We start from the raw sequence: 20,588 nt of genomic DNA, 5'->3' as shown, positions 1-20,588 counted from the left end.
CTGCTGGGACGCCTGCTGTCTGGGGAGGGCAGGGGGCACGGGTCTGGGGTGGCGGGTCAGGCCTCTCGTGACTGACGCGGCAGGAGGCCAGTGCCGGGATGGATTTCGGTTCCCTGGAGACGGTGGTGGCCAACTCGGCCTTCATCGCCGCCCGGGGCAGCTTCGACGGGAGCAGTGGCCCATCTTCTCGGGACAGGAAGTACCTGGCCAAGCTCAAGTTGCCCCCGCTGTCCAAGTGCGAGGGCCTCCGGGAGAGCCTGGACCTGGCGTTCCCGAGTGTGTGCTCAGAGCAGCCCATCGGCAAGCGGCTGTTCCAGCAGTTCCTGGGGGCTGACGAGAGGCACGTGCCGGCTCTGGAGCTCTGGAAGGACATCGAGGACTACGACACGGCGGAGGATGACCTCCGGCCACAGAAGGCCCGGGCCATCCTGGCCGAGTACCTGGACCCCCAGGCCAAGCTCTTCTGCAGCTTCCTGGACGAGGGGACGGTGGCGAAGGCCCGGGAGGGGCCCGTGGCGAGCGGGGACGGGCTCTTCCAGCCCCTGCTGCAAGCCACCCTGGCGCACCTGAGCCAGGCGCCCTTCCGGGAGTACCTGGACAGTCTGTACTTCCTGCGGTTCCTGCAGTGGAAGTGGCTGGAGGCCCGGCCTACGGGGGAGGACTGGTTCCTGGACTTCAGGGTCCTGGGGAAAGGTGGCTTCGGGGAGGTGTCTGCCTGCCAGATGAAGGCCACCGGCAAGCTGTACGCATGCAAAAAGCTCAACAAGAAGAGACTCAAGAAAAGGAAGGGGTACCAGGTGGGCAGCGGGCCACTCACGGTGCGGGGAGGACCGTTGGGGGCCAGGTCCAGCCCCGCACGGCGCCCGTCATGGGCTGGCTCCTCGTCCTGAGCCGACGGTCCGGCCCGAGGGGCATCGAGGGGGCAGTCTGCAGCTCTGCTGCCCCTGCCGGTCTCTGCGCGCACGCGGGGTTTGCCGTGACCCCTCCTCGGAGGCGGCCTCTGTGTTTGTTGCCGTGGGCAGGACCGCACGACCCGCCAGCCACTAGCTTTTTTTTTTTTAGAGACGTATTTTATTTTTTAATTTTTAAACATTTCAGAGAGAGCGCGCTTGAGTGGGGGAGGGGCAGAGGGGGGAGCAGGTTTAGACGCGGGGCTCCATCCCAGGACCCCGGGGCCATGACCTGAGCTGAAGCAGACACTTCACTGACTGAGCCGCCCAGGTGCCCCTGAAGATTTATTGGAGAGAGAGAAAGAGCGCGCGCGCGTGCAGGCGCGCGCGCGAGCAGGGGAGGGGGCAGAGCAAGGGAGAGCCTGAAGCGGTCTCCACGCTGAGCACAGAGCCCGACGCGGGGCTCAATCCCACGACCCTGAGATCATGAGCTGACTGGGTCGCTCAACCGACTGAGCCCCCAGGAGCTCCTCCCACCAGCCTCCTTTGTGTTATCACACCCACCGTGGAATAAGGGGGCGGGTTGGGGGAGCTGCTGATTCTTTACTGCGGCTTTCTGGACCTCTCCAGGCGCTGGCTTGTTCTGTGATGGAGGGCACACTGGGGGTCTAGCCAGGCCTGGCAGCATCCGCCATGTTTTCCCTGGGCCGGGGTGAGCTGAGGCCTGGAGCGCTACTGGTGGGGTCTGCTCTCCCCAGCCGGGGTCAGACTCCCATTAGGCAAGACAGCAAAAGCTGCTATATCATAGGGGCTCCCCCCTCCCACGTGGCTCCGTCCTTTCCTGCCACACACGCAAATGCCGCTTTTGGGGTAAACAGCAGCGTCAAGCGTGCCCACCCCAGGGTTTCTCGATAGTGCTGTCGCCTTGGGGCTGTGGGGGCAAGCAGGCGTCCCTTGCAGCGGTCCACGTGTCGTCTTGACCCACAGTGTCTTCTGCCCTAGTTCAGGGTCCTCGCTGAACTTCAGACTCAGGAAGACCTGGCATCTGCCCCACGGCATGGGTGCAGAAGGGCCTTCCGCAGCGCCAGGAGTCCCTCCTTCGCAAAGGAGTTGTACCGTCCTTACCCAAACACAGCTTTAAACACGGGTTAAATGGACATCAGGAGGTGTTAAAGACAGAAAATGGACAGATGCGGGCAGGTCCCTGGCTGTCCGCTGTCCAGGGGCCTGGCAGGAGGACCTGGTCTGGGGTTGCAGTGGGTGAGCTGGTCAGGTGTTAGGAGGGACCGGAAGGAGGGTCGGCTCCGAACAGGGATGTGCGGGATCCTCCCGCGGTCTCGTTACGGCTGGCGGCCTGACTCCTGCCCCCTTGCTGGAGGCCCCAGGAAGCCTGGAGTCCTCTGCACACGCACACCGTTGCACGACTGGTTTGGTCTCTGGGATGGAAGTTATTTGCAGCTGCTCTAGGCAAGCTGCTTCAAGTACCTTTGCAACTCTGTTTCTGTTTTCTGGTGTGTGGGACTTGGTCTTTTCGGTGGCATCGCTGTCCTGCTTAAACCTGGGTACTCACGTGACATCTTGCTTTTCAGGGTGCTATGGTAGAGAAGAAGATTCTAGCGAAGGTACACAGCAGGTTCATAGTCTCTCTGGCCTACGCCTTTGAAACCAAAACTGACCTCTGTCTGGTGATGACCGTCATGAATGGAGGCGACATAAGGTACACGGGGGCTGGGGCTGGGGAGTCGAGCCGTCAAGCTTGGAGACGGTCTCCGGGGCCCAGGGGCTGCCCATGTGTGCAGAGAACATGGTGACACCAAGGAGAAGCCCTGGGCCCCCATCCACACACCCCTCTGTCCCCGGGATCCTGACACTCGAGCTGGTGTGTCCCTAGTCCTACTGAAATGCAGGGCCACGGGGAGGGGAGGTGGCCCGTGGCTCTCTAGGTGCTGGTGGACCTCGAGTCCCTGCAGACCTGGGGTTTGTGTGGCCGTGCGGGGGTGGAGGTGGCAGGAGCCCGAGGTGCCAGGGGCCAGTGCCAGGTGGGTGGGCAGATGAATGAAGGGTGGTGGGGGCCCAGTTGGGGACATTGCATTACAACCTGCTCTCGGGGGTGACGGCAGAGCTGGAAACGCAACGTCGCCAACTTTGTGAACTGTGGCTTTGCTGTCAGTGGATCTGGTGCCTGGATTTGCTGGAGGTCTGAGGGCCCTGCCTGGGGCTCCTGGGGGAGGTCAGATCACTGGCTCTCCATGGGGAAACCTAGGCGATCGGACCACTCTTGCCTCCATGTGCTGGTCTGTAAGACGGGGATAAAGAATAATACCAGTGTTCTCGGGGCGTTGTGGGGGATACGTTAATACGTGTACGACAGCTGAACGAGTGTCACACATCACACAGACGGGGCTGCTGCTGTTGGTGTTACGTGTAAGCCTTCTGCCTCCATTCTCCCCGCTGGATTGATCTCCACTGAATCTCTGTCAGGTGTTTCTGGGCCCATTTTCCAGGTAGGAATTCTGAGGCCTTGACTAAGGAACCCATGAGAGGCCATGTGGAAGAGGAGAGAAGAGACTAGGAAGTGCACACAATGTGACTTAAAGAGAGCAGAGATGGTCATGACACTCTTGAACTGCACCGTCCTACACGACCATACACTGCAGTACGCTGAGCAGACACTGTCCCGTCCCACAGCATACCACACCCTTGTCCTGTACGACACCAACTACACCCCGCTGTCCTGTCCCACACGGTAATACACCCCACTGTCCTGTACCGCACCGTACTACACCCGCTGTCCTGTACCACACCGTACTACACCTGCTGCCTGTACCGCACTGTACTTACTATACCTCGCTGTCTGTACCGCACCGTACTACACCTGCTGTCCTGTACCGCACCGTACTACACCCGCTGTCCTGTACCGCACCGTACTACACCCGCTGTCCTGTACCACACCGTACTACACCCCACTGTCCTGTACCACACGGTACTACACCCGCTGTCCTGTACCGCACCATACTACACCCCACTGTCCTGTACCGCACCGTACTACACCCGCTGTCCTGTACCGCACTGTACTTACTATATCTCGCTGTCTGTACCGCACCGTACTACACCTTGCTGTCTGTACCGCACCGTACTACACCCCGCTGTCTGTACCGCACCGTACTACACCCCGCTGTCCTGTACGACACCAACTACACCCCGCTGTCCTGTACCACACCGTACTACACCCCACTGTCCTGTACCGCACCGTACTACACCTGCTGTCCTGTACCGCACCGTACTACACCTTGCTGTCTGTACCACACCGTACTACACCCCGCTGTCCTGTACGACACCAACTACACCCCGCTGTCCTGTACCGCACCATACTACAGCATGCTATACTATACCACCGCGTACTACACTGCGCTATACTCTATTACACTGGTATAGCACACTATGTCACACCGTACTACATGACACTATGCTGTTCTGTACTATCTTACACTCTACTACACTGTACTAAATACATCACACTACACTATAGTATAATATGAACATAACACAAAAGCCATTTATCTTGTCATCATGGCTGAATTGAGGTTTTCTCTCTCGTTTCTTGGCCTGCCTCTTGTTGGTTGCTCTGCTGTAAATAGTCTGTTTCCTTTTATTCATTAGGTTTTGCTTTTCTGTAGAATGTAATAGTGGAAAAGATGAGAAACCGCAGCCCTAGGGGAGGAGGGAAACTGGAAGGAAACCCGCAGCAGACCCACCCAGGAGTCTGTGTGCTCGCCTTGGTGAAATAGCCCATATGCTTACACAGACCGTGTATTGACTGCTTATGGTTGAGGTGACTTGGCTGCTTGCCTGGGCTTCTTCACCGCCCTCCGCCCTTCCTCCTTTGGCTAGCGATGGCGAGATGGCTTCTGGGTCCATTTAGGCTGTGCAGGCGAGTGTGGGGGAGGTGGGGAGAGCGTGCGCTCTTCCCTCTTGCTCCTCTCCTGATGGTTGTGGTGGAGGGTCTGTGAGGGCATGGGCACCAGCTGGCACCGTTGCAGGCTCTTGAGGCTGATGCTGGGGCCCCACGATGATGGGACATTCCACTGACGCAGCACAGGGTTCTGAGGCTCTCACTGTCTCCTGAGATTTTATTTCCCATGGACACGGTGGGCACCGTGCTCTCCGTTCCAGAGAAGCATGGGCCTCTGTGTGGTCTGACCCCAGGTACCACATCTACAACATGAACGAGGAGAACCCTGGCTTCCAGGAGCCCCGCGCGGTCTTCTACACAGCCCAGATCATCAGTGGCCTGGAGCACCTGCATCAGAGGGCCATTGTCTACCGAGACCTCAAGCCTGAGAACGTACTTCTAGATGATGACGGTGTGGTGGCCTCCCCTCTCAGGTTCCCCTTGCCCCGTCTTCCCCCCCTCCCCATTTCTCCTCCTCCCAGCCTCCCCTTCCAACCTCCCCTCGCCAGGCTCTCCTCTGTGGCCCAAGGGAACATCAGTAAGAAGATAGGCTGGTTACTCTTTCTGCCTTTTATGGGACTCTCAGCAGAAGGTAACAGAGATCTAGGTTTCCTTTATGTCTCTTAGACACCCTCCCTTTGTGTCACTAAGTCATGCAAATGGGGGTATTCTTGAAACAGTTTTGGGTGGATTAAGCCCCAATCAAAGCTGCAGGTGCTGCTGGGGTCCCTCCATCTCTGCAGTCTGGCTGTGGGAGCAGAGGCCTCAGGGCCCTGCTGGGGGTGTGTGTGGCGCATACGTGCTCGTGGGCCCATGCGTGCCCTTGTGTGCGTGTGTGCGTGTGTACAGAGCCTGCCCTTGGCTCCTGCAGGCTCAGGGAGCACCAGGTGCCTTTGTTCTGTGGGGCCGCGTGTGACCTCAGCCCATGTTTGCTTTCAGGCAATATCCGAATTTCTGACCTTGGGCTGGCTGTGGAGCTGAAGGACGGGCAGACCAAGACCAAGGGCTATGCAGGGACCCCAGGTTAGCACCTGCGATCAAGAGTGGGGGCAGCTTCTTTGCAGAGGTGGGGAGTGAGGCCGTAGGGGTCTGTATCCCTGATAGCAAATAGTAGAACCACTGGCTGTGGCCCATGGGTGTGCCTGGCAGCTGGCACCTGCTGCAGGGGTGATCCCTCCCCCCTGTTGGTTCTGGCGCGCTGCACCCTGCGATGGGAGCTCCTGGACATTAGGAGAGTGTGTTTGTCCGGAGTGCTCAGCCCTGCTGCTCGGAGCCCCGAGGGTCTGCAGCGGATCACCAGCTGTGCCGTCAATGGTATAACACCCCCCACAAGGCGGGCAGACTGAGAGCCACGAGGGTACCCAGCCCCCACTGCTGTGTGGCCAGGGCCTTCGCCGTCCAAGGGAGTGTAGGGTGGGGTGTGAGGCAGGTGGGGTTGGCCCTGCAGGGGAGGGGGCTGCCCGTGTCCAGTAAGTGTGTGTGTGTGCACACGTGTGTCAGTGTTTGCATGTGTGCACGTGCACAACGCATTCTGCTGACCCCCCACCTCCACTCAGCCCAGGTGGGGAGGGAAGCAGAGCCCACAGACAACAGAGGGGCCCCTCCAGAGTCCGGCAGGCGCAGCAGTCAGCCCAGACTGCAGGGGGAGCTCAGTGCCACGGTGCCACCTCTGGTCTGCGGGCACCTGGGGGTCAGTCTCCCTGCCCCTGTGTTCCGAAAGGTCCAGGGATTCTCAGCAAATCCTTTCCTGGATTGATTTGACTTTGAGTAGAAACTGCTGCCCCTGGGATTTGGGGGCACTTGGACCTTGTTTTGTGTCCCCGGACCCTCCTGTCCTGTGCTCTGGGCTCCTTTTGGGTTTGTCCCTGATGCCACGGCGGCTCTGTCCTCTTCTGTGGCTTCATTTCGGGGAGGTCCTTCCTATCTTGAGTTTTCCAGATCCTTGGCCAGAATCTGTGAAGTTCCAGCTCTGAGTGCGACCACGTGAGTGGAAACACTACTGTTTTAGGGTGATCAGATCATTAGGAGAAAACCCCAGAGAAACAGGCTGTGTTTCAAGCGGTCCGACTGCGGGTGTGAGGGCCCTGCCGGCCGCCAGAGGGCCCCCCAGGCTGTGCTGTGGCCGCTGCCTTTCTCTGAGCAGGGGACGCATATTCAAGGATTTGGGGTCAGGTGCAAGGCGTGACCTCCAAAGAGGCACGGCAGATAGGGAGGTTAGGGTGTCAGTTGGGGTGCAGCGTCCTGTGTCCCTCTCCCTGGCCTCTCTGCACCCTGCCTGCTGGAGCCCCTGGAGCCAAGCCTCTGGACGCAGTCAGCGAGCCGTGACCGGGGCCAGAGGAGCTGTGAGTGCGCCCTCTGAACCCACAGGCCTTCCAGCCCGGAGACAGGCCTGGGTCACCGTGAGGAGGAATTAATAACGAGACTGAGGAGTGCTCACTCACTGGCTCACTCACTCACCTGCTCGTCCAGGTGACAGGTGTTTACCGGTGCTCACTATGTCCCAGGTGCCATGTAGGTCCTCTGGGATACAAACGTGGTGTCACGCGGTGTGAGTTGGGGAGCAGACGAGGGGTGCCACGGGGTGTTTGCTGCAGAAATCGATCCCCTCCCTGCGGCCTGCGTGCCTTTGTCCCAGCCCCTGTTTTAATCGAGAAGTGGTCTGGAGACATGTCTCACAGCAGCTGAACTGTCTGAACAATAGAGCAGTTCCTGGGAAGCGGGGCCTACAGGGGTGCAGGGGCGGCAGGGCCGGGAGGGCCTATGGAATTTCCACCTGCAACCTGTACGGGAGAAGGGAGTCTGGTCCCACTGGCTCGCCCACTGCCGTTGAGCACATCCCCTCATGGAGACTGGCTGTGAGCATGGTGCATTGGGCAGGAGGGGCCAGAAATCAACAGACACATTAGTGTTGCTTCCCTCGGAATGCCTGAAGCCATCAGGCACAGAGGCCACCTGTGCCCATAACACCTACCCCTGGTCCCAGGGGAGTGGACCGTGGGCCCCAGAGACTGGCCCGTCCACCTTGCCTACATGCCGGCTGGTTCCCGAACAGTGGCAGTTAGGGAGTGGAGGCCCAGAACGTGCTTTCAGGGATGCAGGGCTCCCCATGTGGCCCAACGCCCTGAATGGGGCACAGGCCTGGCAGCAGTGGGCGTCTGCATTGTTCTTTGGGATGTGTTGGCTTATATCGGTCCTTCTGTGCCCTTTCAGGAAGGAGCCAATGGTGCCTGACCCCACGCACCCGTGACGCCACGGGTCACACTTGTGCTTGAGTGGCAAGCAAGGACCGCCGCTCTGTCTGCCGTGGCGTGCCACAGGGGGGATGGGGCTTCACAGCTTATGTGAGGGCAGTGATGCTTAACCAGGGGCGGTTGTGCCCGAAGGAGACGCTCAGCAACGTCTGGAGACATTTTTGGTTGCGACACCTGGGGGGCTCCAACTATCGGAGTGGGCAGGGACGCGGCTCCCCACCGCGTGGGGCACAGGGCAGCCCTGCCACAGAAGGGGCAGGGCCAGGAGCCTGCGGTCGCGCACGTGGGGCCATCGTGCTCACCACCATGCCCTGTGTCTGAGTCCGGGCGTGGTTCTTGCCCCGCAGGTTTCATGGCCCCCGAGCTCTTGCGGGGCGAGGAGTATGACTTTTCTGTGGACTACTTTGCCCTGGGGGTCACACTGTATGAGATGATCGCAGCCAGAGGACCCTTCCGTGCCCGAGGAGAGAAGGTAGGAGGCCACGCAGCGCCTGTCCTGCAGCCGCCCTGTGACCACTGTCGGGGGGGGTACTGTTCAGACCTTGAGCACGAGTTTTCTCATCATAAACACTTCCTGGGCAGGAGAGGGGCCAGGTGACCTCATCTCATGGAGCTCCCCACACTAAGATGTGCTTCAGGACCAGCCGTGCCTGGGCCTCCCCAAGCCCACCCCCACGAGCAGCCCTCAACACCCCCAGGCCAAGGCAGTCCTGGGAGGACAGGGGCACAGGCTCCCCACTTCGTGATTCTACTGTAGACCCACGGGCTCTCCATCTGGCACGGCAACCATTCAGAATGGGGGGCAGTGGGCATCGCATCGCACGCCCTTCTCCTGCCCCGTCTGCCCCAGGGTCTGCGGGGTGCTCTGGCTACGGCCCCCAGAACCACAAACACAGGCTCACCTCGAGACCTCTCGGGTCCAGCTCAGACCACCGTAACTAACAAAGCAGGTTCCACGGTAAAGGGAGTCAAACGAACTTCTCGGTTTCCCGTGATGTTTACAGTGTGCTGTGGTCTCCTGAGCGAGCAGTGGCGTTATGTCTAAAAATCGTCCATGTTCCTTAATTAACAAATACGTTATAGCTAACTGTCCTCAGGGTTGAATTTCAGCGAGTCGTGATCACTGATCGCAGATTGCCGTAACAAATAGGATAGTAATGACCAAGATTGAAATATTGTGAGAGTCGCCAAAATGTGCAGAGACACGAAGTGAGCACACGCTGTGGAAAAATAGCACAGACTCGCTCGAGGCAGCGTTGCCGCAAACTTCCATTTGTAAGGTTTCTCTGCAGCACAGGGAAGAGGTGTGCCCAGAGATGGGATCTGGGGGCCTCGTCACTTGTTCAGATCGGACGGAGCAAAGCCAGCCTCTTCTCGCCCGTCAGGTGTGGGCGGCTCTGAGGCGTGGTGGCCGCGGTCGGCCGGGCCACGGGAACCAGGGCCAAGGAGGCATCACGGGGCCGTGCAAACAGTAGTCTTTAGACGTGCCCAGAGGTTCACGCCCTGCACTTTCTTCCGTGGGACCTCCTGGTGTGTCCGTCCGCAGGCCCACTCCAGTCCTGGGACCGTTATGGGAACAAGCCTTGTCCCCGGTCTTCCCAGAGCGGAGAGTCTCACGCGGCTCACACACGTGTCTCTGCATGTCCGCCCTGAACTCTACTGACCCGTGTTCTCTCCTGACTTGCAACCTCTCAGAAGAACAAGATGAGGCAACGTGGTGTGGGGTCCACGCGTAGGGGCCTGGCCTCCGGCCACCGCTCAGAGCGCTCCCTGACCCCACGGCCCTGACCAGAACCTCGGTTTTCTGTGTGTAAATGAGGCTGATGGACTCAGGCAAAGAGTGCACAGCGGCCCACCTTGGCTTCTCGTCTCACGCCCGTGGGCGCGCGAGTGTCAGACGCAGAGAGGAGCTGTGGGTGAGCCCTTGCTGTGCAGTTTTCGGAAAGGCGAATCTAACGTGTGGTGAGAATGCACGGCCAGCGTTTGCCCGAGCCGGGGTGGAGACGGGCTGCGAGGGGCACAGGGCGCCTCTGGGGTCCTTGTGGGGCTCCCTGCTGACCGTCCAGGCCTTTCACCCCCATCACTGGGAATGGGGGTCTGTGGTGTGTAGATTATACTCCGTAAAGCGGACTCAGAACCAGGCCCCACAGGCTGGCCCGTTCTCCCCAGTCGGGAGACCTGTGCCGGCTCGCTCTGTAAAGCTGGCTCTTCGTTACAGTTCTCAGTTTCTCCGGGGGGTGAGGGATGGTTCCATAAATGCGCCCAGGCACAACCAGAGCTCCCCGAGCACCACACCCCAACCTGGACCACCACGGTTAGGGCTTTGCTCCTCCGAGGAGATCCTGAGCCCTTTACATGCTCACGCGCAGGGGGGAGCACACTCAGGGCCGCTCCTTACCTCCGCCCGGCGTCACCTGTGCCTGGTGTCTTCCCGGGAGGCATCCTGGCCGTCCCGGCGGAGCTGGGCAGAGCTCCGTGGCTCGGCAGGCTTCACGTGACGTGGTGTGTCCCGCTGTGCAGGTGGAGAACAAGGAGCTGAAGCAGAGGGTCCTCTCCGAGGCTGTCAAGTACCCAGACAAGTTCAGCCAGGCCAGCAAGGACTTCTGCGAGGCGCTGCTGGAGAAGGACCCCGAGAAGCGCCTGGGGTTCCGAGACGGAACGTGTGATGGGCTCCGCGCCAACCCCCTCTTTAAGGACATTAACTGGAGACAGCTCGAGGCTGGTACGACCGCGTGTCTTTGGACCTGGGGGGCTTTGGGAGGGAGGGTCCGTCGGGAGGTCCTTGCTTGCCTGGCCCCGCCCGTTGGCATCTCCCGGGCTCCGGGGCGAGGCCAGTAGAGCTCGCCCCCAGCCAGCCTCCTGCCCCCGGGTGACCCCCGTCTGCACCTCCTATCACCCCACGCCCCAGACCTGGGTGTTAACACATAGGTTTCCTGGGTTGGTGGAGGCTGGAGGGGCCGTGCTGCTTACCTTTGAACTAAGGACCCAAAGCTGCTGCTGTGGATTTTGACGCCCGTACTTTTAAGGAGCCCCTGGCCTGAGACAGTGCAGGGTTCCTCAAGCCGTCTGCTCGGGAGAAACTCGTTCGTTCAGCCAGTGTGTGTTGTCAGGTGTCGCGTGCGGGACGCTGCACACAGACACATGCGTGTGGACGCGGCCTGACCCCCAGAGCCTACAGGGGGCTCTGTGAACACAGGACTCCCCGCAGGGGCCTGAGAAGAGAAGTTACTTTTGCAGGGAAGGAGCTCTGCTGGGGAAGCCGGGGGCCGGGAGAGGCTGGGGCCAGGGTGGGTCCCAGGGCCACTGCACGGGTCTGGCAGGGTGCTTAGCCCAAGGGCCACGCAGAAGGGAAGGGCAGTGGGGCCAATGGGGGTCACGCGGCCGGCATTCTGTATCTGGCGACTAGGGCACCACAGCTCCTGAGCAGGCTGGGAGAGAAGCCAGCTTTGGAAAGAAGACAGGGAGCTCAGTCCAGAGGTGTGCTGGGTTCGGGACGTCCCACCCGCAGACGCGAAGCCCCTGGGCAGGCTGGCGTGAGGACGCGGGACAGAGCACACCATCCTTCGCGATGGGCGCCCAGGGAAGCACATCCAGACTCGTCGCTAAGGCCCTCGCGTCGTGCTCAACGGGCCGTGGGGCACCCGGAGACCTGCCTTGAGCCACCGGGACACCTGGCAGGGCGGCCCTGCTCACTGAGCACATAGCCGTTCCCTTCCATTTATGGTACTTTACATGCCATGCTCGCTCTCTCTCCCCACAGGGATGCTGACGCCCCCCTTTGTCCCAGACTCCAGGACAGTCTATGCCAAGAACATCCAGGACGTGGGCGCCTTCTCCACGGTCAAGGGCGTGGCCTTCGACAAAGCCGATGCAGAGTTCTTCCAGGAGTTTGCGACCGGCAGCTGCTCCATTCCCTGGCAGGAGGAGATGATCGAGACAGGCGTGTTTGCGGAGCTGAACGTGTGGCGCTCTGATGGGCAGATGCCCGATGACATGAAGGGGGTCGCCGTGGAGGAGGCAGCCCCGGCGTCCAAGTCAGGGATGTGTGTCGTTTCCTAAGTGTGCAGAAAAAGGGAGCTCTGAAGCCTGCGGGGGCGAAAACACCTCTGTGAGCCTCCGGGCGCCCGCTGTGCTGTCCGGAGAAAGGCAAGGAGTGGACAGACGTGCGGCCGGTTCAGGAGCCCAGCCTGTGAATAGTCTATTTCCTTTACCCCATCGCACTCAGGAGACACAACAGCGGCTCCCAGATGGAATAGCCGCAACGCGTAACCCAGGACCCCTGTGGACGTCCTGCAGCCGCGGTGTCAGCCGCCGGGGCAAAGGGCTGCTCATACCAGACGGCGCTCAGGGCGTGTTTCCTGGCACCTTCACTGCAACTCCCCAGAGCCCTGCCCTCGGTGGGAGGCCTTCTCCTGGTTGGCCCACGGGCTCCTGGGCACTAGCAGAGAGGCCTGGGTTGTGCCGGGCTTCTGGCCCCCGGAGCCGCTCACCACCTGCGTGTTGGTGATGCTGGCATCTGCCAGGTGCCGAATGCTGCAGACTCCAAGGGGTCGCCTTGCCCAGGTTGGGGCCCAGGTGTCCCGGAGGAGAGGAGTGCGTGGGGCTGGGGGGGGTGAGAGCGACTGCAGCAGCCCCCCCCTTGGCCTCTTTGTGTCCTGAGAACATCTCCAGCTGATGGCCCCTGTGCCCAAAGTTGCCCGCCCCCTGGGCAGACAGGTGTGCAGGAATCTTCTCTCCCCAATCCGAGCACCTGCTGACCACCACACTCTGCCTCCCGGCAAAGCCCTTTCTCAAGCTCCTCGCCTGGGCAAGCTGGGGGCAGGCGGGCTGATGGCCGGGGACAGGCCGTCTCCGGATCCCCACAGGCAACAGCACCTGCGGGTGGGGTCCGAACCCGCATGAGCCCAGACGTGCCCCCTCTGGCCTCGGGCCCACGGCAGCATTGTCAGCGGCTCCCATGTTTCCAGCTTTCACCTCAAGTCTCCCCAAATGCTTTACGCTTTCGAGCAGGAAGAATGTGGTTTCTGTGGCAGCGGCCTCTAGACGACGTTCACACCCAAGTTGGGATTTGGTGGCATTGGCTCTTCCTCTCCTGTTCCGTGCCGGTCCAGGCAGAGAGCTACGTGATGTGGCTGTGAGACGCCCGATTGCGTGTGGGGATCACGTGGGAAGGCTCCCCCCACGGGTGTCAGAAGGTGCCCTGGCATTTCACTATCTGGGGGAGCTGACGTTGGGACCTGTGAGGGAGAGCAAAAGACGGGGTCTTGCCTAGTCTTAGCACCTGTGCCAGGCTCACTGCGTCCTTTCCCAGCTGCCTCAGGGGAGCCAACCCCAAGTGTGGGCCCCATCTTCAGACCGTCAGTGCCGAGTGTGCAGGGGCCGTTGCCTGCAGACGTCCCCATGCGGTCTGCTCCCCCCACCCTCGGGGAACAGGGGTCTGCAGCCCACAGCTCTGGAGGGTCACTGCTTGGGACCCACCTCCTGCTTGGTGCAGGGCTGGGCAGGTGACGTCGCCAGCACTCGCGTGTGGCACACGGTGATTCGGGGTGCAGAGGCCAGCAGGTGGTGGAGGAAATCACGTGTGTTCTTCAGAAGACGTTAGGCACATGAACCCTTGAAAGCACCCTTGGACCAGGAAGAGCCTTGTCTCCTGGGCGTGCACGCGGCCCACGAGAGGCAGAGTCTGCTCTGACGGGCCTGGAGAGGCGTCCAGTGCTTTCTGGCATGTGAGCTGCCCCCTGGCATGTCCCTGAGGGCGGCCCAGGACCAGGGACAAGCCACTGTGCCCTCCCTAAACCAGGACGGTGCACACCGACTAGGTAATGGCCAAACGTGTCACTCCACTACATTTTGGCACAAGAAAGACCTGTTTCTGGCTTTTCTAAACCCATTTAATCTGTTCTAGGTCCCCACGGCCCTGAACAAAGAGTGAGTTCAGAGGCTGTGTGGATGGAGGCCTGGCCCGGGCCCCGCGGCCTGGACCTGGAGGCCCCCCGTGTGCACCGGCGTCCGGCAGGGGCCCTGTCTTCCTGGACTGCCAGATAAGACACGGGACACCGGCTGCACTTCAATTTCACGTGGACAGCAAGTACTGTTTCTAGAGTGTGTCCACATAGTGTGGGGCTGCGCTCACACTCCCCGTGCTCAGCGTTGTTAGCTGGACCTACCACGCCTTTGCAGACGACAGACGTTACATGTCCGTAAGTAGGTATGACCCACTGCACTAGCAGGTCTGGTGGACGTAACCGCGACTTCAGCCGTCTCTCTGTCCGGAAGGGGTCTTTGCCCCCGCGCCCCTACCCCTGCTTCCGTCTAGAGGCGACCCCTGCACACACTTGAACCGTGGGCTCAAGGCACTAATGTGAGACGCCCCGTGTGTGCGGACGCTGCAGGATGCTCCCACCCTCCCCCGAGCGCTCCTGGGGTCTGGTGGGGGGAGGCCGGTGCCTGGGGGTTTCTTCACGGTCTCAGGGGATCTCTGCTGTGGTGGTCTTCCAGGCACAGCCCCCAACCTGGCACAGTCCCAGGGGTCTGGCAGTCCCACACGTAGGGCGGTCCTCCCCTCGGCTGTGGCCTGGGTCTAGGGGACACGCCGCCCGTCCTGGACGCTCGGCCTCGGGTGGCCGTCAGGGCCTGTGGGTCACCTGCAGGCTTGTCTCTGGCTCAGGGGCTGCCCACACTAGGGGGCATCCCCTGCAGAGAAGCCTTCATCGCTGCCCCTACTGTCCTGCACACCCCAGCCGCCAACGGCCTTCAGAAACTGGCCTCGACACCCCACAGGGTGGCTGGCGTCAGCCACTTGGGCGTCTACTGCCCTGACCGCAGCCTGGCAAGAATCACCTTTGTGGGCCGGGGGTGTCCAGACATGCACCGTGGTGGGGACGGTACCCATGGTGTTTCTCCCTGGGGGAGGCTGGGCAGCAGAGGGACCCTGGAGATACTGGGATCAGAAGGACTCAGTGTGGCTTTTTGTTTGTAAGAAACAAAAAATGCAGTTTCTATTCAACCAGAAAAGGCAAAAATAAAAGGTAAAACAGAGGATGGATTCTGGATTATGATGTGAATGGTAGTTATATTCTTTCTTTCAAAGTCACACACATGTCTATGCACATGCATGCACACATAGCTGTGTAGACATGCATGTGTGCACACGTGTATATACACGCACACACACGCAATGCACGAACAGAGATACGCACACACATGCACATACACTTACACACGTGCAAATACACACATGCATATACACTTGCACACACGCACATATACACTTACACGTGCAGACACGCACACACGTGTATACACTTGCACACGCAGACACACACGCGCAGACATGCACGCACACGTGCATATACACTCACGTGCAGACACGCACACACACGTGCATATACACTTACACATGCAAACACACACACGTGTATACACTTGCACACACGCAGACACGCACATATGTGCATATACACTTACACGTGCAGACACGCACACACGTGCATAACACTTGCACACACGCAGACACGCACACACGTGCACATACACTTACACACGTGCAAACACGCACACGTGTATACACTTGCACACACGCAGACACGCACACATGTGCATAACACTTGCACACATGCAAATACAAACATGCACACACACGATCTGCATCTCTTCTCGTCTATTCATGACTATCAGATTTTAAATCTGCTTGCAGTGCCCCTCTTTGTCAGACTTCGAATTCCAAGGTACCTGGATTTGCTCACCTCCACCTGGGCCTCTAGCACGGTGACCTGTGTGGTTTATTCTGCTACTCACAGTAGTTAGAGGTGTTTACAGGTGTTCCCTTCTTTTCCACACAGCTGTCTGAGACACAGCCGAAGTGAGTGGCGTTGTGGCCGCCTTGGACAGAGGTGGACTAGAGGCCGCGTGGGGCGGTGCTGGTGGACACCGTGGCTGACAGAGGCCAGGGCAGGACGCGCTGCTGTGCGTGGCAGGGAAGTGCAGGCGCTGGGCGTTGTATCCGACGCTGCAGGGAAGCACGGGGGCTGTCTTTTTCCTGTCTGTGCTCTGCTGTCCACCTGTTGCGCGGCCCTCGCATCCCCACTGTGCCCACGTCTGGGCCAGGTGCTGAGACGCCCATCCACCTGGGTGAGTAGATACATCCTCCACGGCCGTGGTTGACCCAGCACCCATCGTAAATTAGCCTAGAGCTTTTTTCTGCTCATCCCCATGCAGGGCCCTAGGAGCCTGGGATGCACAGGGCCTCAGATCAGTGGGGAGGACGGGGGGTCGGTGGAGCTGTTGTGGGGGCTCTTGGCAGTAGGTCTGGCTGTCCTTACTCCTGTGGGTCCCACTGGCAACAGTGTTCTTGATGGTCACTCTTCCCAAGCCCTTGCAAGGCAGCCCAGAGTGGGACTGCCGTCACCCAGAGGCCAGGACATAAGCCACCTTCCCATCTCAGGACAGCATGAAGCCAGCTCCGGTACCGGGCATGGTGGTCCTCCCCCCGACCCACCTGTGAGGGCAGCTGAAGCCCACGCAGCACACAGGACACACCTAGGAAGGCTGAGGGTGGGGAGGAGGAGGCAGCCGGCTGGCCCCGGACTGAGGAGGACACCTCTGCCTCCTGGGACCCGCACCAGGCACTGGGGGGGGGTGCCACAGGCTCAAAGGGAAGAACCCCGGGAGGAATGGCCCCCCAGGAGGGCCACAAGGGAACCAGTCCAGTGAGGCAGGGCCCATCAACAGCAAGGGACACCCACAGCCCGGCCCCAGCACACCAGTAAGGCAGAGTGGGTCCTGGGCCACCCTCCCTCAGATGTGCCAAGGCTCTGTGTCCCCCACACAGGGCAGTGTCCTGTGGAAATGAGTCCCTCCCCATCCCTTCTCCCCGTATCCCCCTGGTGTGGACAGAGGTGAGGAAAGCAGTGAGCTGGTGCTCCTCTCGTGGTCACTGTGTTGGGGGACAGCTGCCCAGATAGGTTCCTGCAGGGAGACCCAGTGTCATGAACATGGCCCCACAGGCCCCGGGCACAGTGGACAGTCACCTGCACACCAGATACAGGAAGGACGTCTGGAGCTGGCACCACGTGGCGTGGACGCTAAGATGACCTGGCAGGGCTTGAAGTGCACGGCCAAGAGTGCTCTCGGGACAGCTGGGGTGCCATTCGACGCCTGCTCAGAACGTCTCGCCGACGCCTGTGCTGGGCTTCCTACGCCGTGCTCACGGTCAGCGGGTGTGCTCTTGTCTACGGTCTTCCTGGATCAGCCTCCTGGATTACGAGCGCTCAGCCCATGAGCCCAGCCTCCCGGGCTCCCTCCTCACCCTCAGGGTGGGCGCCCGTGCAGGCGAGCTCGTCTGGAAGAGACGGAGGGACCACGGGCCAGGCCAGCGGACAGCAGAATGGTTTGCAAGGCAGACCTCAATTTGAAAACATGGAATTACACATAACTATGAGTCGGGCTTGCCGGCACTACCCACACCACGTAAAATGAAGACAAGAGGCTGGCTCTGAGTTTGTGAAAACCAACCTCAGTGCCCCAGTTATAGTGGAAAAAAGGTGTTTCCAAGGGCAGCCTTCTTCCTCCAGGATCAGCGGGTAAGAGCATAAATGGTGTCAGGGGCCAGGGCGTGATGCACGGTGTAATGAGAGGGGCGTGTGGGGCATGGTGGCCTGCGTTCGGGCCTGGCCTGGGCCCATCCTGCCGGTCCCTTGGCGCAGCCTTGACTCCGGGGAAGCCTGGGGGCCGCCGTCTTTCCCTGCGTGCCACGACTGAGTACTGAGTGTGTGCGTGGGCCGGCGTCCAGGCTGCACAGACGTGCACTTTGGGGGTTGTTTGGCTGAAACAAGAGACACCGGGCGAGCCTGTAGTGGGGAAGGTGCTCCTGCTCCAGGGAATCATGGGGGGCTTCAAGCTTCTGGGGGTGGGCCGTGTGTGAGCACAAGGACCTTGGAATCGGAGATGTCGGGCACGCAGCTGAGCCTTCCTGCTTGGGCTTGTTAGAGAGATCGTGGTTACAAGCCCTTCTGGCAAGACCTGGACAGTGTTTTTAATCTAAAAAATTCATGTCTCTGAGCACATCTCCTGTCCCGTCCCACCTCACCGGTGAGGACAGACAGGCAGGGACTGCCACCGGCCATCTCTCCAGTTCCCCGTCTACATTATTTATTCCCTGAGCTTCATTTCAAGGTCATTTGGTTACAGGAGGGAGTCGTGTTTTGCTGTCTGCTCTCCACTCCCTGGAGCTCGAGAGCCAGGCTGCGTGCACACGCACGCGCCTTGCCCAGGGACGCACGCCTGCCACCCGTGCAGGGACTAGGAGACACGTGGCTCTGGAACAAACCCGAGGAAACAGACTATGTCTGTGGAAGACTCACGTGGATCCTGGCTAATTTTTATGTTTCTTCTAATCCTGCTCTTTTTAGAGCTGGAAGCGCCCACATCCTCATACTCCCAGCCCACCGATGCCCGCAGGCCCCCTGCTGTCCTCCCTGCCCTCCGACCCCTGATGGTCCCCCCAGCCTGCCGACCCCTATCAGCTTAAATAAACTGGTTTTCCTGCCAGTCAGACCGAGGTGACAGGTGTCCAACAAGTTTTGCTGCGGAAGATGGGCCCCGACAGTGAGGTGCAGTGAGGGGAGGAACTACGTGACCAGCATGCACCCCGACCTGGCAGGAAGCCGCTGCTAAGCGCCGTTTGGAAGTCAGGTGTCTGCAGCCTTCCCTCAACATGCGTTTATCGAGTGCCTGCCTCGAGATGGGCGCCACTCTGAGCAAACGCTTGTCCCACGTGAACGTATTTCCTGGTAGAACCAGCATGTACTAGGGTCACCCCTGCCCCCCACTGCTTCGCACCTGCTTTTGCCCAAAAGAATCAAAGCTTTTGGTTCTTGGAGCCCACGGAAGGCTGGTTCCCTGGCTTCTGCCCCTGGCTGCCCGGCCAGGCTCCACAGCTGCAATGCGGGGCCTCCCGTGGGCATTTCCTCCTCGGGCGGCCTGGTCATGTATTTTTAACTCACCTGACCATAAGTCAAGATACTCAATTCTGAATTCTTCTTCTCCTCGCTCCCTTGATCAGGGTCAGTGGCGTCAGGGAGGGGGGCCTGTGGTAGGAGGGACGGGCAGAAATCCCCACGTCTTTTCCATCTTGGTTTCTCCAGAGCCTGACCCAGAAAACGGAGAGGCAGTAAGAGAGGAGTTAGGGGAGGTGGGCCAGTCCCCCCAGCAGGACAGGCATAGCCCCACTGCGAGCACCCACCCTCCCACCGGGCAGGGAGGAGGTGGGTCTCAGGGACAGTCTCGAGGGCTGATGGCCAGACACGCCGCAGCCACACAGTCTCCCATCTGCACGCGTGTGCACGCTGGCGCCTCCAGGTCCAGGGCTCCTGCTGGGAAGTCAGGAGATGGAGGGGAGGTGTTATGCGGTCCAGAATTGGGGCGCCTCCCGCCCTCCAACATGGCCTCACTCTGTGCCTCCGAAGCTCTCCCGGCCCAGCTCAGTCCTCAGGCCTGACACACACCCCGCCCCCTCCCAGCATCACGTGCGCCCTGGGGAGCACCAGCCTCCTGTCTGTCCTGGAGCTCAGTGCCCCAGGCCTGGGTGCCCACGGGGGGCCAGGCTGTGCTGGCCGTCGGGGAGGCCTGGGTGTCCCTCGGCTGGGCTCGTCCGCGGGCCCTCTGTTAGTGCTGCAGCCTGGCGATTGCTCCGACCGCTTTTTGGGCTGACGCCACCCTTTATTCCTGCTGCTCACGGGTAGCTGCAGTGCTCTGATGGCGCTCGACAGCACGGCTCCCCCCGTCTTGTGCACAGAGGGACTTCAAGAAATGCATTGTGTGCGTGAAAGATTGAACTTAATGTCTGCAGTCAGGTCAACACGTGCTCTCCCGTGTGGAAGATGAAATGGGGCTGAACGGCTTTAGACTTTGTGTCTGCCTTTGAGTAGATACTTGACTTTGGAAATATTCAAATTCTCGGGGCCGGTGTCTTCATCTGTGAAATGATATTGTGGAGATTAAATAAGACCGTGTGTGAAAAGCGATGACCAGGGAGGCGTGTGGCTGGCGCTCAGTGGGTTAGCCGCCCCCCAGCTCACCCGCCCGGCTGAAGGGACTTGCGCGGGGGCCACGGTGGCTCCAGGCGCGGTGCTCGGGGGCGGGGGCGGGGCTCCGTTGTTTCTGGGGGCACGCTGGGACCCGTGTTCCGTAGGGGAGGTTGGGGTGGGAAGGCTGAGGGCGTGTTGCCCGAAGCAGGACGTGGGCAGCTGCTATCACGGGTGTTTTCATGCATGATCTGTTTTCCCTCCCAACAGTGATCTTATTAAATTAGGTGCTTTAGAAAACACCGCAGATGTCATAATTGTTGACGTAACAATTTACCAAACTGTGGTCAACTGGTGAGCTTTGCTAAGCTAGTTTACAAAGGAAGGGAAATGCCAAACCCTGTTAACGCTGTTCCTTTGCGGCCCCGGAGCGCCCAGGAGACTGGTCATTGGGGTCAGGAAACCCGCATCT

General features: G+C 60.2%; 1 protein-coding gene across 1 annotated transcript; it reads left to right on the top strand.

Annotated features, from left to right (window-relative positions):
• Positions 1-98: 98 nt before the first annotated feature.
• On the top strand, positions 99-15,127 carry GRK1 (G protein-coupled receptor kinase 1). Its single transcript, XM_026488698.4, has 7 exons — positions 99-797; positions 2,480-2,607; positions 5,097-5,254; positions 5,782-5,865; positions 8,441-8,565; positions 10,614-10,815; positions 11,854-15,127. Exons 1-7 carry the CDS (start codon positions 99-101, stop codon positions 12,150-12,152), a joined length of 1,695 nt encoding a protein of 564 aa, XP_026344483.3. The 3' UTR covers positions 12,153-15,127.
• The last annotated feature ends 5,461 nt before the right edge of the window (positions 15,128-20,588 follow it).

Source organism: Ursus arctos, unplaced genomic scaffold (assembly GCF_023065955.2).
Source record: "Ursus arctos isolate Adak ecotype North America unplaced genomic scaffold, UrsArc2.0 scaffold_10, whole genome shotgun sequence".
NCBI classification, from domain to species: Eukaryota; Metazoa; Chordata; class Mammalia; order Carnivora; family Ursidae; genus Ursus; species Ursus arctos.
This window is presented reverse-complemented; position numbering and strand designations above follow the sequence as displayed.

Coding starts and splice junctions, on each gene's coding strand:
- GRK1 (XM_026488698.4), top strand. CDS start 99: ATGGATTTCGGTTCCCTGGAGACGGTGGTGGCCAACTCGGCCTTCATC. Junction 798..2,479: donor AGAAAAGGAAGGGGTACCAG/GTGGGCAGCGGG, acceptor CTTGCTTTTCAG/GGTGCTATGGTAGAGAAGAA. Junction 5,255..5,781: donor CGTACTTCTAGATGATGACG/GTGTGGTGGCCT, acceptor GTTTGCTTTCAG/GCAATATCCGAATTTCTGAC.